At 43.0% G+C, this 25,418-nt stretch overlaps 1 protein-coding gene across 7 annotated transcripts in view; it reads right to left on the bottom strand.

Annotated features, from left to right (window-relative positions):
- The window catches only part of LOC111564614 (BAH and coiled-coil domain-containing protein 1), a 65,781-nt gene extending 43,351 nt beyond the window's left edge, over positions 1-22,430 (bottom strand). For all 7 annotated transcript variants that reach the window (XM_035945463.2, XM_035945466.2, XM_023264300.3 and 4 more), the window contains exons 1-2: positions 22,173-22,430; positions 18,997-19,320 (exon numbers count right to left, since the gene is read on the bottom strand). In XM_035945463.2, the coding sequence (XP_035801356.1) occupies positions 18,997-19,168 (172 nt within the window). In that variant the 5' untranslated portion in view covers positions 19,169-19,320; positions 22,173-22,430. The remainder of the gene's footprint in view (positions 1-18,996; positions 19,321-22,172) is intronic.
- Between the last annotated feature and the right edge of the window lie 2,988 nt (positions 22,431-25,418).

Genomic DNA, 25,418 nt, shown 5'->3' with positions numbered 1-25,418 from the left:
TCTTTTCTCTCTCAGAACTTCAATATTCATGATGTAACAGGAAGAACGTATTATGCCAGTCTAGCAGTTTTCCTTGGATGGAACTCTTCTTATGAAGTGTTTTGTCTCCAAGCACCACATTGTCATTTCCATCAGCGTTTTACTGTATTAAATTTCCCTCCACAACTAAACCTAGTGCTTTTTCATCTCTTGGTTACATGTAGAAATTGCAAATGTTTCTTATGAAAATTGTGGGGGAAAAAAAAGTTGCAGAGAGCTTGAAGTGTCAGAGGCACCACTTACCGCACACTCCTCAAGGAAGTCCATTTGTTATATGTCTGAACTTTGGCAACTATGCTTGTTAATTTACCTATTGTTACATTAAAGAATTTCAGGGGCGCTTGTTGCATCCCGGCGCTATATTCTTGAGGCATGAAATTGTGATTACCATAGTGAGGCTCATCCATCATATTCTCTCAGCCACATTTCCAATGCTAACATACGCATTTTGCTATCTCTCATTCTCTTCCCTTCTCTTGTTGTTTCTGTCTTCCTCTTTTATAACACACACACACACACACACACACACACACACACACACACACACACACACACACACACACACTCAGCAGCGCACCCAAACACAAAAAAGAGCCGCCCACAGCTGCGTCAGGCCATCTCTCTAACAATCCAATCTGTTTTCTTTCCCATGATGTTTCCCATTGGCACAGGGAGGAGAAAATCAGATTTACTCCCCCACAGGGCCCATGCAGTTGCACTGATATGGAAAATGATTTCAGTGCTGCTTGAGCCCATAAACATTATTTTGGTCTCCCCTGTTAATGACACATTTCTTCCCAGCATTGTGGATCTCACAGAGGAAGGGATGAGTGTAAGGGAGAAGGAGGAGGAGGAAGAGAGGAAGGGGGAGGAATCCTCTAGGGCTCCACATACAACAGGGGAGTCCTTCAACCTTCAAACTGTATCCGGACATCCAAGACTTCTCTAGACCCCTTCCTGATTTACACACACACACTGAAACACAAACACGGGAACGTAAATTGTAACAACCTTCAAACAAAGGTATTAAATAAATAAATATAAATTAGAGAGGGAAAAAGATCAGTGCACAAAGATAGCCCAGGAGAGTCAAAGAGGGATTTCTCACTTCTCTCTCTCTCTATTTAGCTGTCATCCCGATTCCAAACACACTGCATTTGGCTCCGGGGCTCAGAGCAGCCCCACAACAATTGTGTCATACAGCCCACATATCTTTTATTGATAGTAGCAGCCAATACAGCAGCCCCTCTTCTCCTCTTTAGCACACGGATAAAATTTATACTTTCAGTGGTAAGTTACAAACACTTTCCGCCCGAGGCGTATTGTCAACAAGAGGAGCATGTTGTAGCCTCCAGTCCTAAACACAAGCCATTTAATATGATGGCATTAAAAAGAGACTCCAAGAGGCCAATGGTGAGGCACTAAACCTCCCATTTGGCATCCATTAAAACACATCTGCAGGACCAAATATGAGGGGGCGAAACAGGAAATAGCCATGTTAGATATGACTAAACACTGTCCTCCATTTTTGAATATTCTCTCACAGGTCTCTAGAAACTCTAGATCCAAAAATGGGATTTTCATGGTCCTCCTCTTCCTCTGGAAACATCAGAATGGAATGCTCTGGATCTGGTTTGCTTTTCAGCTGATGACTGATCTGTCTAAATCAATTGGTTTTGTGTTCTGGTCATAGGGATGGACGGGTGACTAATGGCAGCTTGCGTGCCATGTTTTAGCCAACATAGCCAAAGCTCAGGCAGTCAGGTCACTGAAACAGACATGCCTGGTAGTGGGGAAAAAAAGGCAGATTAAAACAAGTACTCAGCACTATTCTCTCTAATTAGTCCCCCGTTAACTTTTGAACTTAACTGGTTAATTGAGATGTGGTTAGACTGGGCAGGTTTCCCCTCCCTCAGGGTGACCATACGGCTCCAGTATTTCAGTTTGGCACTGCTTGGCACAGGAGGTGGCTGTGTCTCTCTAACTCTCTCTGCCTTTTCTCTTTCTGAGCATCCCACCGCTCCACTGACGAGGAGTAATGATGCCGCACAGGAGGCAGTAAAACTGTGTTTTGCGAGTGTGTTTTAGCAGACATTGTACCCATGCACTGCACATATGCTTGTGCCACATCAAAGCTGCGCTTTGACTACCCAGTCCTGGGTGGTCCAAAACCTCTCTTCTCTTAACCAGTGGTGCTAGGTAGATAGGCTTTGGAAAAAGTGGAGTGAAGCTGTGGGTGGATGTTACTTCACCACAGGCGAGTGCGTTCTGTCAAACTCAGAAGTTAGTTTGCTTTAGAGGAGACTTGAGCAGCATGAGGAGGGAGAATTAAAGAGCACCGCAATGCATAGACAGATAAACACACACAACCCCATAGGCATCACATTGCTTGAGTCTCCCCATCTCCTTTGGTTGATGTATAATGATACCCACAACACCACATAAATCTGCAAGCAGCTCCATTCATTGGGGCAGATTTTGCCTGCTGTCTTTGCTTTTTTTCACTTTCATCCCCTCTTCTCCCTTTGCTCCTTTGAGCCCCATCACTCATTCCCCTTCTCAGTTTTCCCTTTCCGTCCTCACACCCTCTCCATCATCCCTCCATCACTCTCCCTCCTTCCCACTGCTGCTCCACTACATATTTCTGTCCTCCCTCATCACCTCGCTCTCTTCCCTCAGTTGGCGTCATCTGCATGCTTCAAAATGGAAACACTTTCTCTTCATTTTTTGGGTTTTTAAAAAACGCTTTCCCTCCCACTCACTTGCCTCATTTGCACGCCGTTTCTCTGCTCTTGTTCGTCCATTAGTTTTCCTGAGGCCTGGGAGCGTAATGAACGTCGTGTTTTATGAGGAGTCACAGGTTCACCCCTCCCTTCATCAGAGCCACCCATAAATCAACATCCTAACATTCAACTGGCAACCATCACTTGTCGGAATGTCCTGTTCTCTCTTGTCCTCCCATCCCCTCTCCTTCCCTCCCTCGACTATCTGTGGCCCGGCGCCTCCTTTAGGTCATGCAGCGCAGTGCTGGACATGAGAGACTTGGTTGAAGACACTGCATTGCTGCTGTCCTCTGAAATCTCTTGGATTGGCCAGTAATATGATAAAGTCCTGGAGTGATGTGTGTAAGAGAAACAGAAGGCAGCACCCTGCTCTGGCTTCTCTCTGTCTGATGTAGCCTGTCAGAGGCCCAGAGACAGAACAGTGCAGATAACAGGGCCCGGAGCCGCCACACCAGCCAGCCAGCCCAAGGTCTTTCTGCAGTCCTGAATGTAATTTGCCATTAGTTCACAAGGGGAACAAAGGAGAAATGTTTAATACTTGTAGCATTGACCAAGACAAATGCAAGCATTTTTATTCTGATAACCTACAGACAAGATGAAGCAAGGCACCTGGGTAGCCAAGGCCACACATTATACAGTATTACCTTGTAAAGAAGACACTGTATAATCGCTTGTGGATTTCCTTGACTTTTATTGTGGCAAAGCCTCTTACCCATAACGATAATGTTCCTCCTCATACAAATAGCCACGCTCTGTCCTGCTGTATCAGTAGGAAAGAACCCTAACCCTAACCTTAGCCTGCACTTTCAAATGCATCCCAGTTCAGCTAAATTGTGCTGTAAATTCATTTATGAATGCATCTGACAAACTGGGCTTTAAAACTGAGTTATGTTTCCTGACCGCTGACACTGGTCATCCGTGGAATGCTGCTGCTGGGGCCTGCTCAACATCTGCAGCAATACACTCGAGCAGAGATGAGAAAAATTAGGAGCATTTACAGCAGTCTGGACAGAGGAGAGGTCATCTTCATCTGAACATGAGCAGATGAAGTGTAGCACCGAGCAGGACAGCAATAAAAAAAAGCCTTTCCTCTAGCTGGTTATCTTGATCGGCTTTAACAGCTAGGAGTAGAAAACGCAAAACTCAAGGTCAAATAGCAAAGAAGGTGGGGATGAAATATCATCTTGATCAACTGCTCATTGCTGACTGTCTGGCTGGTTGGCTGCCCAGCTTCCATTGCAGTCTTCTACCACCTTTGCCATGACTCCATTTTGTCCGCTGGACAGGTGGGCGTCTTGGATGGCAATGTCTTATCCTCCCCTCACTCTGTATTTGTCTGCAGGTCGCATACATAAATGGGAGACCTTGTGGGGTTACAAGAGGCTTGCAGCATCTGATCGAAGTTAACAGATGTGTTGGAGCTGCTCGTCTGGTTTGCCTTAGCACAAGAAAGATGAAAATTTAAATAATATATTTTCCAACTGGTGGTACTCAGTAGCACTACTGGCAGTGTTTTAGGAGTCAAATAAAAAATCCACATCCCAGAGTAACTATTAAATTGACTCCGAACAGTATGTATATTCTTATTTTTCTTGAATATATGCTTAACTCTGCTGGTGAAACATATCAGCGCCTATGCATTGGGCCAGAGAACCTCAAGTTCTATGACGGGTCTGACCAGTGGAATGATTTGGTGAATCTTGTGAAAGGAAGGGAGCAAGTAGTTGAGGAGTTAAATGGAGGGAACACATGGGAGAGGTAGTGCAGAGAAAACTCAGCCGGGAGTCTGCATATCCACAGGATAGCAACAGCTCTCAGTAGGTTATCGCAACACCGGTGTGAGCCAAGCTCAGTCTCGATCTGGCTGAGGCCGTAATGGAGAGAAAAGGGAGGGAGGAGGAAGCAGACTAAAGAAGAGTTATTAGGCTGATGTGAGGCAATGAGGGGAAGAAGGTCTACTGAAATGTTTTGACACAGAAAAATAGCAAATGTGACACAGGTACTTAAACAAAGGTTTGAAAAGCAAACCGTTGACATCATTCTTTCTGTGTCCTGTCTCCCCTTTTTCATTTTCTTTTCGTTCTGCTTTTTTCAAACACATTCTCACACAAGTGATAGTTGCTGCTTAAACTGCTCATTCATGTCAGCCTGATGGCAATGATTGTGTTATGACCGACTGGCCTTCATTCTTTGCCTAGTTGAGAGAACTCCAGGTCCTTCACCGACATTACGGAAATCCTAACTACTCCATTATTTTCACGAGCTAACATGAACACCAGGCAGTCTGGTAGCATGAACAGCCTGCGCTCGAATCATCCCTGCATTGTCATTTATGCATTGTTTTAAACCATGTCGCATCAGCAGCACCAGCTTGTAGTGCCGTGCAATACATTCCCTTGCAGCCAGTGTGTGTGTGGGTATGGATTTGTGTGTTGGTTTCCATCTCTTACTGTATTTGTTCTGGTGTTCCATTGTGGGGCTGGGCTTTGCACTCCTCAGATAAGAGAGCAGTTATGTCAACACTGGGTGCTGTGAAGGAGCCGCTTGGCCGTGTTGACATTCTACAACACTGCTTATTTACTCTGACCACAGAGTTCAGCCATCATCTAGCCTCTAATGCACTAATGACCAGAGGCCTCCTGGAGTGGAGCCCTCTCCTGGCGCTCCCTGGTACTGGCAGCTTTCTATTTGTCAGGTGAGAAGAAAGATGTGTAGAGTGGGGATAACTAATGGCTTTGAAAAAACCCTGAGTTTCAAGCAGACTACCAATGGATTCTGGGGTGGGGGGCTTGACAAATAGTTCTCACAACACACACCACCCCTTACAGACTCAGGCAGCATGAGTCTGCATATTGAGCTGTGCTGAGCAGTCCTATCAGTAAAGAACCACTGGAGCAATCTATGCATAATTAGGGTAGGGGGAGGGGGTTAATTGACTTCTTTGAGAAAGATCCTGATTTCTATCAGCCAGTCCCATAATCATGTGAGCCAGGGCTCTCATTAAGTCCCCTCCCTCATTTATCTCTCTTCCATTCTTCTCTTCCCCTCCAACCCTTTACCCTCTCCACTGACTCCTCTCTCCTCCCCTCTGCTTTGAGGAAGGGTGAAACCCCAATTGCTCCTGCTGTGTCCTCAGCAGGCCAGGAAAAGGTGAGGCAGATTTATAGTTTGCACCTGAATGAGTAAGGTGCACAGTGGCACACAGACGCTCAACAACAGCATACGCACACGCACACACACACACACAACACACACACACACACACACTAGGCTCCAGACTGCAGCTGACCTGACTGTGACCTCACTGCAGTAATATACTTGCTAGCAGGTTTTAGCAGCAAACCTGGTTACATGTGTCCCTGCGGCTGGAAATGTTCTCCACCCTGTGTTCTACAAAAGATTCAAGCCAGTTTTCTGTCTCTGTGAGATCCGTATTGGAGGCCGGCAGATTATATTTTCAGTTTGCTGATCCGTCCATCCCATTCTCATGACTGCAATATTTCTTAAACAACTAAGGGGGATTTCTAAAGTTTCGTAAAACATTTACTTGAGAATAAATAGATTAGATTTTGATGTTCAAAGGTCTAAAATCAATGTCACTGTAACCGCACAATGCTAAATATAACACAATGTCACACAAATGTCTAACATGATAAAACAATGAATTGACTGAATGAGTGATTTTATATCCTAAAAATCAAAGGTCAAATCTCAACCAACATGGATGCAAACTGCAACGTGACTGGTTGGTGGAGGCATAAAACCGCAAGGTGGTAATTCCAATTCTTTTATTATTTCCAGCAATAATGCTCAAACCACAGTGCAGCAAGGGCAGCACCGTAACAAGTGCTTTGAATTATTTACGAGCACAAAGTATACACTGCTTAAGGACACACATCCTTACCACAAACAAAATACATTACACTGGCATGTCAGCACCTATGAATATTTACTATAACATATTCACTAAGACAAGGCTTTTGTTCAACATGGTTTTAACTGCTTGTGAAAGGAAACCAGCTCCCTCCTGGCTGCTATCCTTTTCCTTTTCTCCCCCTTTTCTCTCTTCCTTGCTGTTCATTGGAAGCAGTTGAAGACTTGGAGGAAAACTGAATTCCACTGAGAGAGAGTGAAAGAGAAAAAAAAGGATGACGTGGAGAAAAGAGATGAAAAGTGACAAATGAGAGATTTCCTTCACAAGCCCATAAATCAGGAGATGCGGGCAGGGGCAATGTGAGGCCTCCCTCAAGAAGCTAAACTTTTTTTTCCCCTTTCACAGCCAGTACTAACCACCCTTCTCCCTTTATATGCACACATACACACCTACACAAACATATGTGCTTATACACTTTTCCCCCCTTCCTCTCTGCACACCGTCTCCCAGATGGTGTGTGCTGGAATGGCATCTTCGTTGCTCTCCACCAGTCTGGTTGTGGCACAGCGGCCGGGCCTTCTGGCACAGAAGCATAAAATCACTTACAGTTAGAAGCGGTGCAAGCTTCACAGCTGAAGGGCCCAAGCAAGCATGGTGAAATAAATCTTGCTCATTCTGTCACATAAAAACACACAGTGAAGGAGGGTGGGGTGGTGCAGCTGTTACTACAGGTGAGCGGGATGGACAGCCGAGGGAAATGTGCTCTTCAAAGAATTTCCTATATGCACACAGTGGGGTGCCACAGATCAGTTGAGGATGCACAAGAGCAGAGTGCAGTGGCACCCTGCTGTGTTTGGAGGTATCTGCTGAGTTGGTGTGGAGACAACAGAGTGAGAAATGGGAACAACTCTCATCAGCCCTTTATAGCTTCAGAGTTTGTGTGAGTTAATGTGAACCATTGATGAATGCAGGACTAAAAACCATGGCTGTTACACGGCCGGGCTGCAGAGCTTGGAAGGCTCAGTCAGTGCCTGAGAAACTTGAGCTCTGCGCAGGACGGTTTCAGAGACTGGCGGACTGATGGAAATCCAAAAAGACTTAGGATCTGCTTTCACTCTGAATGTTGGCCATCTGCTTAGCTGGAAAGAGAACCCATGGAGCTGGAGAAAACTCTGTCAACTGACAGATGAGACAGTGAGCGTAAAAGTGTGTGTATGTGTGTTGTGTGAGTGTGTGTGTACTAGTGCAGACAGTGTGTCAGTATTGATCCTCAAAGCAGCTCCACTTTCGGAAAGAAGATCTGTCAAATGGGGATACACACATTTACTCACACACACAAAAAAAGAGTTAATACTTTGTGGATCTCATTCCGTAAATAAAATTCTTTCTGTAAAGTAACAGACATCTGCAGCAGCATCACATCACATGTTCCAGTCCAACCAACCGTCATCTCCTTCCCACACAGCTGCATAGTCTGCCATTGTGCACTCGGTTGATTGATCCATCCAGTTTCCATGTGTATAGATGATTCCTCTCTTCTCATCCCTCACGGCTTTGCCACGAATTAGCCAGCCTTCTACATTACTAAACTCACCAAAATAAGCTTTCCATTATGTTTTATAACAACCAAACAAATCAGCATGTACACAATTGATTTATGACCCCATTGCAGCTATGGTCCACTGTTGATGTCCAAAAACCTAAACTTTTAAGCAGTCCAGTCTGTGATCCAGTAAATGCACACAACAAAATTCCTGTGACTGTGTGTGAATGTTCTCTCTAAACTTCTGACCCTGTGGAGAAACCACAATAATGTCTATATTCCTTCTGTCTAGTTAAAAGAGAGATAACACAGGCCTAGGGGTCTGATGAAGAAACAGCAGATACACTCCCGTAACCGTCATCCCATAAGCTGGGAATGTGCCGTGACTTACGACACTTTTCCAGTTAAACACCAAACTACAGCTTTTTGCGAAAGGTTGCTTCTGCACACCTGAGTACAAGCTGTGCCACAAACCAAGAAAAAGGAGTAATTAAAATTTTGAGGTGAAAAAAATGTGAAATCGCAGCTTCTAAAAATTCATTCCTGATTTTTTTTTTTTTTTTTATATTTGCAACAGACTTACAGCATAATAATGTATAAATCCATCTGTGGGTTATTATTCTGATTACCGTCACAGACCTACCAGCTAATCAACACTGTAATTGAAGCAGGTGGATTTACAACATCCCCAACAGCCCCATGCAGAAGTGGAGGAAAGAGAAAGATGGATGGAATATCAAATACCCAGGGATGAGGTAGAATTAAGCACCTGCATCAGCCCCCCGTCCACCCCCACATGCTGCCCTCTCAGCTGCCTGCCACTCTGTTTCCTCTCTCGCTCTTTTTATACAGTCGCTCCACCACACAGCTCCTTTGATTGCTGTTTCCCATAGGCATACACACACACACACACAAATACAACACATGCGCTCACAAAAAAAAGGAAAAAAAACTCAAAACACACAAAAACACACTCCTTCTGTACTGTTCAGACAGTTGTGCCAGCTGAGTTTTGATTCGGAAAGAAAAGTTGCCTCTACTACAAGTAATGACAGGCACTCAAGAAAAAAATGTAGAGCGCAGTTATCACACAGTAAACACACACACACACACACCCACACACACACATATGCACGCAAAATGCAGAATTCACAAAAACATGCAAAAAGCACACACAACCGCTCTTAAAAGCAAGTTTAATCACAGATACACACAGGCAGCCACCCACACACAGCAAACACACACGAGTGCGCTCACACACCCTCCCATTATGCTGTATAACCAAAAGGCATTCAGCCATTTCAGCAGCGTTCTGAGAGCCAGCCAAGTAAGAGGTCTGTCAGTGCATTAGCCAGCATGTAATCATAGCCCAACCTCACTGCAATTAGAACTGGTTCTAATTCTTCACTGGAAACACTGCCTTCTCCCACTGCTAATAGTTTACTTTACTCCAACAGCTGACAGACCCAGCCCTGCCTCCTGCCACAGCTTCCTAAACATACACACACACAGACTCACAGGAACACATCCACAGCTGTAGCTCGTCTGTCAGTGTGGGAGATCAAAATGGATCCTGGGAATAGTCCCTAGTCATGTCCCACTTGTGCCACATCAGTCCCATGAGTCTTTAGGCTGTGCCACAGTTCACCTGTGCAGTGGAGCCCTGTGAGTAAAGGCTTCCTCTCTGCCTTCCCTCGCTGCCTTCAAGTAAAAAAAAAGAAACTCCTATTTTAAAAAACATGACAGAGACAAATGACAGTGAAATCATGAAACAATTGCAAAAATAAAAATAAAAAAACCTGAGAGCTCCTGAAGGCTCTCTGTAGAACAGGCAGATGCGCAAGGGGCGGGTGGCAAGATAGTGCTGGGGAAACGTTAGCTAATGAAGACGGAGGAAGAGGGAGCGCTCCCTATACTGATGGTATTGCTATTAGCCTGTGAGCGGGTGCACTTGGGTGTCACTTCAAAGCATTCCCCACTATTAATCAGAGGCTATCCAGCCCTCCAGCAAAGGCCCCGCTGGCTGTGCCGCTAACTACCCCCCTCAACATCAGCACAATGGAGCTATCATTACGGCCGTTACGCTACGCCTCGGCCAGACAGCGCACCTTTATCTCGGCGTATATGTTACATACTCATAGCCAATTAATTTACCTGCCATGTCTCACAATAAAGGGGGTGGGGCGGGTGATGGCAGCGAGGTGTATGCAAGCACACATTTCCATTATGTGGTGGTTATGTATTAGGGTGGGGGATGGGGAGCACCTGGCTCAGGTTGCATCCAGCACGCTGTGCATTTGGCCTTGGGGGCTCTTTATGAAAGCACCTGCAAGAGAAGAGGCTGCAACCTGTCTGGCCCAAACCCACAGGCCCAACCTTGCCCTGATCGAGCTCTCACCTGGCATCCCCCCCGGCGGGCAGCCCAGCGTCTCCCTGACAGCTTCCTCCCCCCTCCCGGCCTCCCCCTGGCAAACAACAGCCACTCAGCTGGATATCAGCCACCAAGCTTGAGGATTAACTCCCGCACTGGCCCTGTCTCTTCAATAGCAGATACATTTTAAACAATACTAATCCCCAACATCAGCTCTTTCTTCCTTTTGTTTTGACTGTTGTGATGGACAGCACTTTCCTCTGTGTAGAAGCCAGAGCCCAAAGGGCAGGGGTGAAGAATTTATTCTCTTTTTATTGGGGTGATCATCAAGACTAATGGACAGAGTACATCTTGTTTTTTTGTTGTTTTTTTTTGCTGCCGCTCTTGTCTTGCAAATTTGCAAATTCATGTTATATGAGGATGAGAGGGCTTACAATACAAGACACTCTCCCCTCCCTCTCTGTGTCCTGTTGTACTGTACTGAGAGACTGCAGACTGTAGCAGCACTGAGGGGATGAGATAACCGTTCACCATTGTGAGAAAAGGCTGTCAAAGCTTTGCCCCCCCCGCCTCTCTCTCTCTGTCTCGCTTTGTCTCTCTGCATCTCTCTCTGTCTCTCTCTCACTCTCTCAAGAATATAAAAAAGCTGGAGCAGTAGTTGCAGAAATAGTCCTGTTTCTATAATTAGATGTAAACAGATGAACCAGACTCTCAAGCTTGCTCTGTCCCACTGGCCCCGTGGCCTCCTGGGAAGCAAGATGCGCCTGCCGTGCTAATGCTGTGTGTGTCTCTGTGTGTGTGTGCGTGCATGCACATAAGCATGTGCGTGTGCGTGTGTTTGTGTGTGCGTGTGTGTGCGTGCCTTTTCATGCGTTTGTTTGCAGTGCACCAGTAAGTGTGTGACAGCATGTGACAGTGTGCATCTAGTCTTGCTGTCACTTTCCTCTCTCTCACTGTCTGTCGTTTTTTTCTCTCTTTCTTGGACAAACTAACTCATTCCCCTCCCCCCTCCCTCCAACATTCACCAGAGGGTAGGTCAGGGGCCGTGCATGGCAAGCAGAGGAAGCTAATGCATGCAGCAACAGCAGACAAACACACATCTGTTGCTGCAGAGCCAGTCATTTGCCCCAGATCCTTGGGATGCACACTGTATCAGAGAGAGGAGGCAGTGTAGCCTAGTGGTCACACCAGGCAGAGGGGACAAAAAAAAAAGAAAAAGAAAAAATGCAGAATGAAGTGGACAGCAGAGAGGGATTCACTGTGAGAAACATGGAAACAATGCATGTCAAAGAGAAGGGGGGATGCAGGGAGGAGCAGGAATGTAGGTAAATGGATAATATAAGGGCGAACATGTAGACATGAATATGGTGCAAGAAAATGTGACTGGACTAAATAAAGTTTGTCTAAAAAATTTGGGGGGGGTTCTAATCTATGGCAGAAGGACCTCTGTAAATACATGCATGTGAGAGAGAGAGGGAGAGAGAGCATGACAGAGCGGAAGAGGGAGGATGCAAGAGAGCAACAAGTCCCCTTTGGATTGAGGACTAAACATCTGGTTGGATGGTCCCAAGAGACTTATTAAAATGGAATTCCTGACGCTAATCTTTGTTTTCTCACAAATGGGCTGACACATCCTTGAGAGGCATACTGCATGTATATTTAATGGCAAATCTTTGCCTATATTTAGAAGTCACCTGTCCCTCCACCACATACTATCATTTATGGATCATAGTCATTTGAAAAAGGGAAGCTGAGAAAACAGAAAATATACAGCAGAACATAAACAGTGAGAAGCAGGGAGGAAGCAATGTACAGGAACAGCAGCTGTATTCTATAATTGCTTCCCTTTTAAAATAATCCCATACATTAACAACATATTGGTGCTACAGCAGAAACTTCAGCCTGCACAGGCACCCTGCACGTTAAACTGCTGTCTGACAGATGAGAAATAGTGATTCTCAAAACTTCTCTCATGTGCAGAGAGAGAACACACTATTAGAGCTGCATTGTTGGTTCTTAAGATGTATGCAGCATAAACGGGAGCACGACACAATCCTTCCTGGAGCACCAGCAGCAGATCCAGCAGGGACAGACTCAGACGTTAGAGGGTTAACAATGCACCTGTCTAGGCCTCACAGCCAACCACAGGGTGCCTCAGCTTTAGTGGGAGGGGGTTTGTCTGGAGAACTTAGCCCAGGACGCATGCAAACTCACCCACCAACCCAAACATAACCCCCCCCCCCCCCCCCCCCCCACACACACACACACACACACACACACACACATACACACACACACACACACACACACACACACACACATTCATGTGCGTACAGTGTTGTCACTGACCACAAATCCACTAACAACAATAGGGCAACAGCCCTTTTTTGTTCTTTTCACTGAACGATTACAATAATAAAATAGAAATTAAAAAACAAGTAATCTGGATTTTCTGCTTGAGCCGTTAATAATGTCTAACAGCTGTCACATGCAATATGGCCATGAGCTGAGGTGGGCCTGGGGTTGCCTGATGAGAAGCAGCCTGATACTGGGAGAAGGGGGGAGAATGAGGGGAAAAGAGAGACAGAAAGAGCAACTCAGAGAGAGATCCAAATCACAAATAAAATAGCAGTGGTTCACTTTGGGGAAATGTATCAGTACACTAAATTATGCAGCAATTTTAGGTTTTTGGTGTGTTTGACATGGGAAGTGAATGAGAGTCTTAATTCTTAATTCAACTTCTAACTTCCTTGCGTCGAGTGTAAAAATAGATGAGAGGGTTTTGAAATCCAATGCCCTGAAATCCAATACAGGAAGGTATTACCCTGCCCATCACTCTCACCCGTGGGTCTCCTTTGTGTTTGTCCTGTGTACACACCCCATGCTCGAGGCAAGGGCACTGTGGCACCACGCCACACGGTGTAGTGTGGGTGGCGGTCTGTTTGAAGAGCCTGTATCTGAGGCAACATGGCCACTAGCTCGCCAAAATCCTCTTGCAAAGCCAGATCCCTGTTTTTTTTTTCTTTCTTTTTTTTCGGGCAGCATAAGCCTGCACTTACTGTGGACAGTTTCACTGATGAGCAAAGAAGGTCACAGGAACTGATTAAATCATCTATCTGACTTCAAATCTGCCATTTATGTTGCCTGAGTGTAATGAATTCCAGATGCTGTTGCTTATTTTTTGATGAGTGTTTATTGGACACCTGGTATGATAATTCAATAGTGACAAAAAAAAATAATCAGAAAAAGGCTACAGCTTGCCTGAGTTTTAATTATACGGATGCTTGAATACACTCAAAACATGGTAAGTGCATGTTACTCTTGGAAGTAAAAAATATCTAAGGGGCTTACCCTCTTAAAAACAGTTGACTGCCCTTGCCAGGCGTTTGGGTTCCAGGGGGTGTGTCAGGGGAAGGTGACAGATGGCAGAAGCACTGGGCAAGGTGCTGTTTCAGCCAGGTGTAGGATGCCAAGCAACACCTCCACTATTCGGGGTGACTCCAGTGACAAGCCGTCCGAACGGTGTCATCTCACAATTCACAAACGAGCGTGACAACAGGCCACGGTTCTCACTCTGGAGTGGGAACCAAAGCAACAAAAAGGAGGGAGCTCACAAAGCTGGAGCCAACTGGAACTTGGCCTAAGACCCATGTTCTGTCACTGTACATCCGCCACAGTGGCTTCTGTATACAAGTAGCTCTTTAATGTAACATTCAAGATAGTCATGATTTATGTTTTTCCTCAGGTAAGGATCACATCTGAATTCCTCTCACCACTGTAAGAGAGAAATGACAGGGAAAGGCTTCAGTGGTGCTGGGCTGCTAAATAATTACGCCGAGCATGCAACACACTCCAGCCACTGCTCTTGTCTGGAGTCAGTAAAGATTAGGGGGTATGAGGAGCAGGGTACGAACTCTGAGTGCTCACAACAACAACTACAAGGCCAAGGTGAAGAAGAAAAGAAGAAGAAGACGAAGAGGAAGAAGAAGAAGCCTTCCTTCCCACAAACAACCCTCTCCCACTCATTGAGGTTTATTCTTTTAAAGACCCTGGTTGTAACCAGCCCTTTGCTAACTCCACCAAACACCTGTGTTTGTCTTTGAAGCGTCTTCCCAGCAACCACAGACCCATGGGATATTCAAGCAATGAGACGTTCAATAAAAGTCTCAGTAAAGTTATTTATTCTCCTTTGGAGCAAAAAAAATGGGAGAAGGCAGACAACACGGCTAACCTTTGAAGGGGGGAGCTACTCAGATATCCAGCAAGGACATAAAAAGCAAGGGAATGACAGGGACATCCTACCAGAAAACAATAAAGGGGGTGGAAGGGACTGTTTTTTATCTTTAACAGCAGCTGTAAAACACACACAAAGCTGGGGTCTGCAACAATGGCCCAGGGGCAGGGGAGGGTGGCTAAAACAGAAGTGGCAGGAAGACCACCACTTCCCAGACACAAGAGTCTTCCTGCTGGAAAGAAAGGAGACTGAAAAATGGAGGCGAAGAGAGAGAGAGAGGACAGCTTATGGAAACGGAGACAGAGCAGATGTAAAGGAAGGGGAGGCTCAGCGAGCGAGATGACACAAATGTGACCTTTGATTACATGGGGTGTTTAGAGCAGAGCTCAGCCATGGACAGCCTCTGAACCCCCTGCTGCTTTCACACAGCTACACCTCAGCCAGAGCACACTGATCAGAACAATATGGCTGAAAGATGAACCCCTAGCCATAAATGCCAGCAGTAAAGACAGCTCCACTGTGTCTCCTGTTCTGACACTATCCAACATCTGAACCCTGGCCTCACAGCCAAGCGAAGACCGTCTCCAACTCTGCGCCGGAGCCAGCAGAAGATAAAATTACTATTTCAAAGTCTTTGTAAATGAACCGGCTGAATTAAACCGCATTAGATGCATTTACAGGTCTGTGTCTCACTGTATCAGCGAGTACAGAGAAGGAGAAGTTGCTCCAATGTCACATTCCCAGAACCCAGTGCAAGTGTAAACTATAAATCGACCACCTGACATGCATTACAAATGACTGGCTTGTAGTAGGTGAAGATGGACAGAGGCAAATGCAAACTGACAGAATCTCAACCGGGTCTAAGTAACATGGTTCAATGGACAAGAAGGTAGAAGTGTGTGTTCGCGTCTGTTGTTGCCTGACTGCAACCAAACTCACGAGTCAGTGTGAACAAAAGAAAGGAAATTTTCTCCTAAAATATGTTGAAATTTTGTAACCCTGCAAGGAACGATGCCAAGGGAGAGTGTTGCAACTGCCATCACTCTTTTCAGCAGCGAGGGCGAAGGGAGCGCTCACAATAAATACCTCTGCAAAGTCAGAGGAGCCCTTTCAAGGAGCCACATCAGAAACCTGCCTCTGAATGCATTTTTACATCAACCCTGAAATATTCATGCTCTTTGTAAAGTATTCATGTGAACCAGTGTGCAAGTTAGTCCCTGGGGGGAAAATGCAGAGAAACCGAACACACTCAGCAAACAACATGCTCAGTTGTGCTAATGTCGCCAGCACACAGGACACTTGAAGGAACACTAATGACCCGCCCTGTCAAGATGAACAGTCTGGGACCAGTTTGGTCAGACAACCTACAAGCATTTGACGGTTCTTACAGCCAATGACTTGATCGTATTCATTCGGGAAAACTGGGGAATAAAAGAACCACCAACAAGAACTTTAACTTGATAGCAGGATCAAAATCTTTAACAATAAATACATTGGAAAAGAATACAGTATATTTTTTCTTTAATTAAATTTGATCAAAATAAATTAAATTTGGAAATATACATTTTGTTTTGTTTTAATGGTTTCCCATTGTCACATTAATTTTAAATGTACATTTTCTGCTGTCTTAATGACATCATCTTTTCATCCAAGTGTAGGTTTTTTTTTTAAACAGCTTGATGAGTCTTTGCCTTATAAAGAGCCTGTTTTACCTCAAAACAACATGCTGAACATTCTAATAGGAAGAATTAAGATTTATTACAGGCAGCACTCTACAGTGTTTTAATTTTAACACAAAGTATCCAGTGTTTTCACAAAATTACCATCGTAAAAATGTACATGCCATGAATAATTCTGAATTATGTTTCATGTCTCGTTCGCTTATTTTCATTATGACATGCTTGACATTTTCAAATATTATTAAAATAATAAATCAAGGATTGCACATTGGCAGAGTGCAATAACTAAATAATTCTAATGGGGCCAAGGGACGATTTTGAAATTACAGGAACTTGTGTTGAATTATTCTTTATGTTGATTCAATCAAATGCCTGAAATGTAAAGAATTAAATCATTTTACAGATCTTGAGGGTATTAGGCTGCTCTGCAGTCACACCCATGAATCACTGACGAGACTGAGGAGAACAATAAACCACCTGTGCTGCTCATTGAACAGTGATGACATTTGGAGGGTAGGTCTTCATGTTGGTGTAGCGCAGTACCACAAAAGAAACATCAAATCTGTTGAGAGAACACTTTTTACCAGCATTGGCCAGCATTAGCCTTCATGCTATCAACAAAACTTCAAGAAAAAAATAACAACAACAAAAAAAAAACATATGGATGCAGGCACTGTATGTGTGTGTGTTTGTGTGTGTATGTGTGTGTTTGTGTGTGCTGCTAAAAGCAAACATGAATGGTGAGCGATGAATGGCGAACAATACTCATGAATTCTCCTGAATGACTAATTATGCCTCATGTTTAGCACGATTTTGCAAATGAATTCAGAATCTTTACAAACAGAATGAATTTGAAAAAAATATCTTGGTTAGCCTACTACAATACTGCCTACAGTTTAATGAGATATTAATGGTAGAAATAAACAAACAAGTGAATCGTAAAGCAGTACAGGACAAATTGTCAGAGGTGACTTTGATGCTGTATTTAACCACCTACACTGAGCCCACCTGATTCTGGTATAATTTTAGCTGCTATATAAAATAACTTAAAAGGGCTAAATATTCCTTTGCTTTCCAGCAACCCAAGACTCCTCAGCTGCATCACAAAAACCTATGTTTTCAGAGGCCACATTAACATATTTTCAAAAGCAATTGTTTCTGAAGTGGAAGTGTTTGATGCAATCAATACACCACTGTTTTGACTCATCTTATTTAAATGTCTTTTGTTTTACATGGGAGGAAAAAATAAAAACAATAACATGGATTTTGTGATCTACTTCATTAAAACATGTGTAGAATGAGTGCATTTATTTTATTAGTTGTTGTTTTTTTCTTTCTTTCTCTGAACGCAAAATGAAACGTCTTTACACATTTAATTAAATCCAATACATCTGCATAAAATTGCACATATGAGTACATAAATGATGATTTTTAAAAAATCAAGTAAGACTGTGAATATAAGTACAACCAAATGTTTTTAGAGGACTGTGCTGGAGCAGCTTTTGTTGTATTTTCGAAAATCTTTCAGCTGCTGTTCATTTAAGCAGTTTTCAAGTTGTCTGTGTGGACACAAGTGTGTGTACTCATGTTTGTAAATGTGCACATTTGGGTACACATGATACCCAATGTGACTTGCTAAACCTGATGCATGCACTGTGAACACATTTGCACCCCAACACTTCAAAGACTAATATAGAAGGAGGATTTTCCTTGCACTGCTCTTCCCCTCCTGTAACCTCCACACACTGGAACCCATGCAGACCTGCTCATCCAGCTTCTTCCTTTCTCTGCTCGGAGTGTGGCACAGGGGCTTCTTGGTTAAGTGATGGCATCGCTTTGACACTTATCAATTTAACGTGAAGTGACAAAATCTCATTACAAATTCTTCAATCAGAGCCAGTGGGGAAAGCAGTGCCAGCATGCTCTGTCCAACTTCCTACGTGCAAACTAAAACAGATTTTAAATGCCTTTTTAATATATATATATATATATATATATATATATATATATGAATACCATGCCATTTACCTAACTTATCAAATGACTGATTAACAAAGATATCTTCATTGCCTTGGAGATATTTAAGCTATAAATGTTGATTCAGCTTAATCAAAATTCCTCATCGCAGCGCCAGAGTAAATCAAATTTTCACCTGATTTATTAGCTCATATTTGAACAGTGAATTCTGTCAACAAGCCACACCTGAGCACCCCCCCCACCCCCCCCCAACGTAGCGCCTCGTCTATTACTCTCTTTTGTGCAGAAATAATCAGCTTTGTGCGACACCACGCATGCAGGCCATCGTCTATTATCCACGCTGATAAATGCACACAGGCTTTACAGCGCAGCGTTATAAGGACAGCATCCGAAACAACAGCCAGCTTTCACGTAGAAATGCAGTCGCTATGGGAAGGGGGGAAAAACACAATATTTCTGTGGGACAAAAATATATATACATAGATGCTTGACTAACCTGAGTGGGGAGCCATTGGTATGTGTGAGGGGTAGTATTTCCCTGGCGGGAAGTGACCGGCGTGCTGCACGGAGCTGTGGCCCGAGGGAGCGATCCGAGAGGCGGCTCGGTGCACCAGGGCGCCCCGCTCCGAAAGGAGGTGCGCCGGAGCAGCGAAATCCCGTCCTTCCATTCCGAAGAATGTTTAGTAATCCGAAATCCGGATGGGGCAGGTCAGAAAAATCAAACGCAACCCATATAATAATCCTTCCCTTCGTATCTATGTGTTGCATTCAGTCGATCGCAGGCTTCTCCAGCCAAAAACGTAGCCCCCGATCATCTTTTCTGTCAGAGAAGAAATCAAAAACAAATTTTATTATCAGGGGGAAAAAAAACAACAACTGGAAATCCCAGATAAGAACATGATGCAAAAATACTGACATTGCAGCCCTGCTATGAAAAAAAGCAAATCATTAGTGCCGCTTCATTGCATTTTGCTGTAATACCTTTCTGTCATATTAAGGTTGATATTGCATGTAGCTGAAAGCACCGTTTTCGACCTAAAATTGATTGCATAGAAGTCATCGCAGATGCAAACGGCCAGCGAGGCGTCCAAATGCCCAGTGAGCAGGCTCAGCTTCAGCTCTATTGATCAGCCTGGGATACAGGCCTAATCATATGGACAAGAGCACTTCATATTCCACAGGCACAACGAGCAGACTGACACATTCTAGCTTTCTATACATTCTGGTCCATTTATTACTGCTCATATTATATTTATTCCAAAAGCACTCAAATTCAAGCAGCACGACAGCAGTTACCAGCTGTCACTCATTTCCAAACCCTTATTAATATGCAGCCTCCTATGTATTTTTGTGCATCGTGATTCCTGCAGTAATCTCAGCAAAAATAATAATAATAATAATAATAATAATAATAATAAAAAGCGCAGTGGTTCTGTCAGAGGAGGAAGGGTGTTGTCCTGTTTGGGTGGGTTAAAATGATGGAAGCCTACTCAGCCTACATCTCAAGGTGAACAACGCTGCCTGCCTGCTTCTCCTGCTCGTCCTATTGTCTCGGATTGATGTAGACGTTTTTTTCTGCTACTCTAATCTCCATCCAGCTCTTATTACAGCTTTTTTTAAAATCACATTTTTTTGCACTGATTGGCATAAATAGCAAATATATGTTTGCACCAGCTGCAAGCTAAAAAATAATCCAGTTTGTGCTAAAACTGGCAATTGAATTAAAAAATAGCAACAATAAAACAGACCATATTCGTCCACCTAATTGTAGTCTTGCAATAAATCAGTGTCAGCTCACACAGTTTGGAGTTAATCATAAAGGTATTTTAAATAACAATATAATTAAACTAACAGATGCATCAGCTCCTGACTCTCCCTCTCGCGCCCTTTCTCAATGTGTGTGTGCGTGCGTGCACGTGCGCGCCCCCGTGTGAGTCTGTGTGTGCATGTGAATAACTGCACTCTCACTGTCTTCATCTGCCTTGACCTATTTCAGGTCAGGTAATCAAATGGAGTAGTAAATACATTATAGGCTACATCCTCTGCCATGCCACAAAAATAGCATTATGTAGTCGGGATGGGAAAATATACTGTATTTCTCTGTAATAAATAAATATAATAAAAATATACATATGTATATGGTTTTAATTTCATCTAAATGTTATGTTCAATTTTAGGGCCTCAGTGATGCCTGTGAGTATTTTTTTTTAAATAAAAGAGGTAGTTTAATTTTATATTTCCAGATTATTGAATATATATATTAAAATTATTGGTTTTAAATTGTAGCTTCTCAATCTGGGGCCCTACTGGGTATTCTTTTTAAAGAAATGATTGCAGGGGGTACCTAATCCAAAATTGTAATTTTACCATATATTAAATAACTAAATATATGTATACATCAAACTCTTAATGTAGCCTGTAAGAATGAGAAGCTATTATCCCCCCATGTAGCCAGTTACAACCTACAGCCTACAATTCAGTAATACATCAACAACAATAAAATCGCTCCATACGCAGGTCCAAGGGACAAATCCGTGCTACGTGAGGCTTCCTAAGGTAATGTATGAGCATGCATGTGGGTTATTAACGTGAAAACGTCTAAGAAGCCTCTGCTCCAGCCCCATGATCTCTGAGTTTTCAGTGTATGAGTGTAAAGGATCCTGGGTGAATGGCCGCCCGTCAGGAGGACTGCCTTTGTCTCCACACTGAGAAAGTGCCTTGCAGTCGGCCATTACCTTCCCCTTCGCCATGCTGTTCCATTCAGCCTTCCCTGTGTGCTCACTAACGACCCAAGAAGAAAATTATTAGGCATTTACGACATCGGTTAGGCGCTGCAGCAGCGTATATGTTGGAAATATACATTGAACTGCTGCAGCGTAAATGTCCACGTTCGCTTCCTTTATTTAAAAATGTAGCCCGAAATGAGCGTCCATCAAATGCACGCAAAAATAATAATAATACCCCCCCAAAAAACCTTCAGATGATCTACGCCCTAAATGCAATTCATTAAACAGCTGTCAATTTCATTTGCAGAATCACATCGACAGCAGAAAAGCGGATAATAAATCAAATTATGCTCAGAGTGTTGGATCGTGCAGCGAGCGAGAGAAGGCGGCCCTCCGTGACTGAGCTGGCCGGCAGGGAGTGCACCTCGGCCGGGGCGTGTAAAGACACGTCTCCCGCTCCCTGGATGTGCAAATTCTCCGCTAGGAATTGATAACAGACGAGGAATCTAGGTCGACGTATTTATTCACATATATTTATATATGAACAATTTATCAATGGATGGGAAATGTTGCCCAGCAGAGAAAAAAGGGGGTTACTAGCTTGTCACCTTTGTAAAATGTAGGATAATTAAAACAAAACATCAGCAAAGGTTGCCAACGTCAACACGGACATTAATAATAATAATAATAATAATAATAATAATAATAATAATAATAATAATAATAATAATAATAATAATAATAGATTTATTCCACATAGGATACAGCTCATCCTCATATTGTTTTTGAAATTAATAGCAATGAACTGTGTATAATGCACAACATGTCACAAATAGCATTTTGGACTAAATACAAGCCCCTGCCATTTTACAACGAGAAGCAGGCCCTGGAATTTTTTATTAAATAAAAAAATAAAATATATCAAGTATATAAAATTACTACTTACTGGTATGTTAAATCCTTGCATAACAATAAATTATAAAATCACAAAACTCGGGGAGGGAAGGTGCAAGGCCAAGTGCGACTCCCATTTAAAATCAAAATCTGAGATAAACCACGTGGCTAGAGTGAAATCCTACAGTATTTCCATCAGAGGCTGTGCAGAAGCCTGCTGGTTCAGTCTATGGAAGCAGTGGGGCTGGGGCTGCCGGCCAGGCTGGATTGCGGCTCGGATCTCCGAGCAGCGGTTTCTCTCCCGGTGCAACTGCGTACCTCGAGTCTCGGGGCAGGGTAAACACGCCCTCCCATTGGTCGGATACCTGCATGTTAATAAGCTCCTGCCGCCCGCCCGCAGACATGAAGGGCCCTGATTGGTCGGCAGCGCAGGCCAATAGTGTGGTGACTGGAGACGCTAAACAAAGCGAAGAGCGCCAGATTTAAAGCTCGGGATGGACAAATCACTTACAATAAAGCTCAGTGCACCGTGAGTTCAGCTTAAAACTCACAGCAGAGGAAACAGGCCTGGGGTATCTACATGTATGTAAATCAAGGAAAAATGAAATACGCAGAATTGTGCTTTAGTTTGTGCATGGCTTCAAAAACACCCAAAGATCTTAAATTACTTTACTATAATAAACATAAATATGTATACAACATACAGGCTGAGGACAGCACACTAAAAACGAGGGCAAGTGGTGCTTACATCCCTGCCTGCATAGCATTTAGCAGGAGCTGTGAAGTTACATTAAAAAAAGGAAATTCAAACAAAAATTATTACATTTTCAGAGCTGCAATTCAGTACTTGCTTTTGAGTTTTTTCAAATTTAAACATAGTTTGTTATTTAAACCACAAAAATATCAATATAACCACAATAAAGTCTATACACTGTTTACACCGTTTATGTACTTGAACATAGAGATTTATTCAATCATACAAAGCACTCAAATGTAAACAATGCAAAAGAATAATGACACAAGACAAAAATGTAAAAGTAAATGTAAATTAAAACCAAAAATGAATACTTTTTATGAGGTCATAATTTAAATGTAAATATAGTTTGTCGAAATCAAAAAGAGTATTAGAGTAGAGACAAAATATATAAATGTAAATGTAAACAAAAGCGAATAAATTGTTAGAAGTTTTGTTAGTAGTTTGTCACTTGAATAAAAACAGTAATAATAATAATTATTTGATATCACACACACACACACACACACACACACACACACACACACACACACACACATTAAGTAGACTATTTCTGTTACAGATTAATACATATATTTTTTTTTGCTGCCACTGAAATCATCATTTTAATTAAAAAATATATTTTTTAAGTCTTTAGAGCCATTTAAGGCTTGTTGACAAATTGTTTCCAGGCTAATTCATCCAAAATTCTGTCCTAAACAATACAGACAAGACAGTAATTCCAAAATCTCACGTTATTACCATGGATGCTGGTTATTACAATACTCTAAATGTTTACAAATGAATCTTCTTTGTATGTGCGGTTCTGATTGGCTGGCACCGTGCCAGAGCATTGTCAGTCACAGAATGTAAACAAGACTCTGATTGGCTGTTGTCCAGTCCGCATTGGGCTGTCCGGGAAAAAAAAAGGCAATAACTGGCCCTGCGGTTTCAAGGCGTCCCGGGATAGATGATGAAAGGGGACAAGAAGAGGCGGTTTCAAGGCGCCCCAAAGGCGGACCCCTATTGGCCCTGAAGCCATATGAGTCAAGCGTGAATCAAAGGGAATACTGCAGAGAGGGGGAATTATAGTTGGATATTTAAAATAATCGAGGCTAGTTTTCGTCTAAATACGGACCAGCAATGCCTATTTTTGAATGAACAGCTGTGAAAACAAGTGAAACGAGGTAAAAATAATAGCAATAAAAATGCTCCGGTTGTGGATCGCCCTGCCGATGTCCGCTTTAAGGGAGAAAATCTACGAGGAATCTTTCACCATTTTAAAGTGGGGCTACATCAGGTTTGTCGTAGTAGGGTCATTGTGGTGAAAGTAGAAATCATATAATTAGTTTGAAGTAATTTTTTTTACTTCGAGTTAATCGGATGATAGCGTGGCATGCTGTTTTTAATGGATGTGGTTTGGCTGTACGTCGGTAAATTCAGATGTTAAATGTTTTGCACGGAGCCTGGCGAGATAGCGGGCTGATACACGTGGAGACAATGTAGAGGCGATCGAGAATGAGGTACAGAGAAATTATTTTACGTTAGTTCTTTTTTACTGAAAACAGCTCTCTAAGCGATTTCCTATACAGACTATTATGTTTTTTTTCTTGTCTTCATTGTAAGAATAAAACAACCTTACCATTTTCTTTTCATTTGATAATTGTCCTACACAGCTGTGCATTGTGAGCAAAAATAAAAAATGGTAAACGTCTCATATAACAGCAAGATCACAGGATAATAAAATATACAAGTGGGGCAATAATACTGTTGGCAAAAAATAAATAAATCACAATTTGTGTGTGTTAGTAACCCTTGATTCAATTAAGAACATTATATTTTTAATTGGATAGTCTGACAAAAAAATATGTAGCTATATATTTAGGGACAGATTAAATCTCAGGCAGGTTTGGTGTTAGTCCACAAGGACTGCATTCTCAGAGCCTGTTCACATTGCTTAACCCTCTAATAATAAAAAGAAATACAAAATATTTCTGATGTTAAGATGGATTTTGCTAATGGATTTTTATGTGCGTGTCCATTCAATGTGTGCATAATGTGCACTGCCTGAGATTTTACAAATGGTCGACTACATTGCTTGAATACTAACCTGTATTTTAGCAGAAGGTGCTGGAATTTCATCTCATCATGAGCTCTTCTCAAGTGAGTGCATGCAATGTGAAATAGTCAAAGGTTGGTTGGTGTGCGTGCACACGCACACACACACACACACACACACACACACACACACACACACACACACATTGGTAAGTGCATGTGCACGCACGCCCACACACAAGAGGCAGAATGATAATTAATGCGGAGTGAGTGATTTCTTAAGGAAAAAAGCCCAGTTTTACAACGAGGATTGTCCTTGATCAATGAAGCGTTGATGATTGACAGTCTGCGCCTCCCACCCACATCTACAGACGGATAAAGGGCCCCTGGATATTGGATAGACAAATTCATTGTCTATATGCTTTTATTTCCACACATAAAATACTCAGGAGCACTGTGAGCAGCTGATCATATGGAACTTTTGACCGTGATGTACAGTATTCATGT

The sequence above is a fragment of the Amphiprion ocellaris genome, chromosome 19 (genome assembly GCF_022539595.1).
Source record: "Amphiprion ocellaris isolate individual 3 ecotype Okinawa chromosome 19, ASM2253959v1, whole genome shotgun sequence".
NCBI lineage: Eukaryota > Metazoa > Chordata > Actinopteri > Pomacentridae > Amphiprion > Amphiprion ocellaris.
Note: the sequence above shows the minus strand (reverse complement) of the source record. Positions and strands in the feature narration are given on the sequence as shown.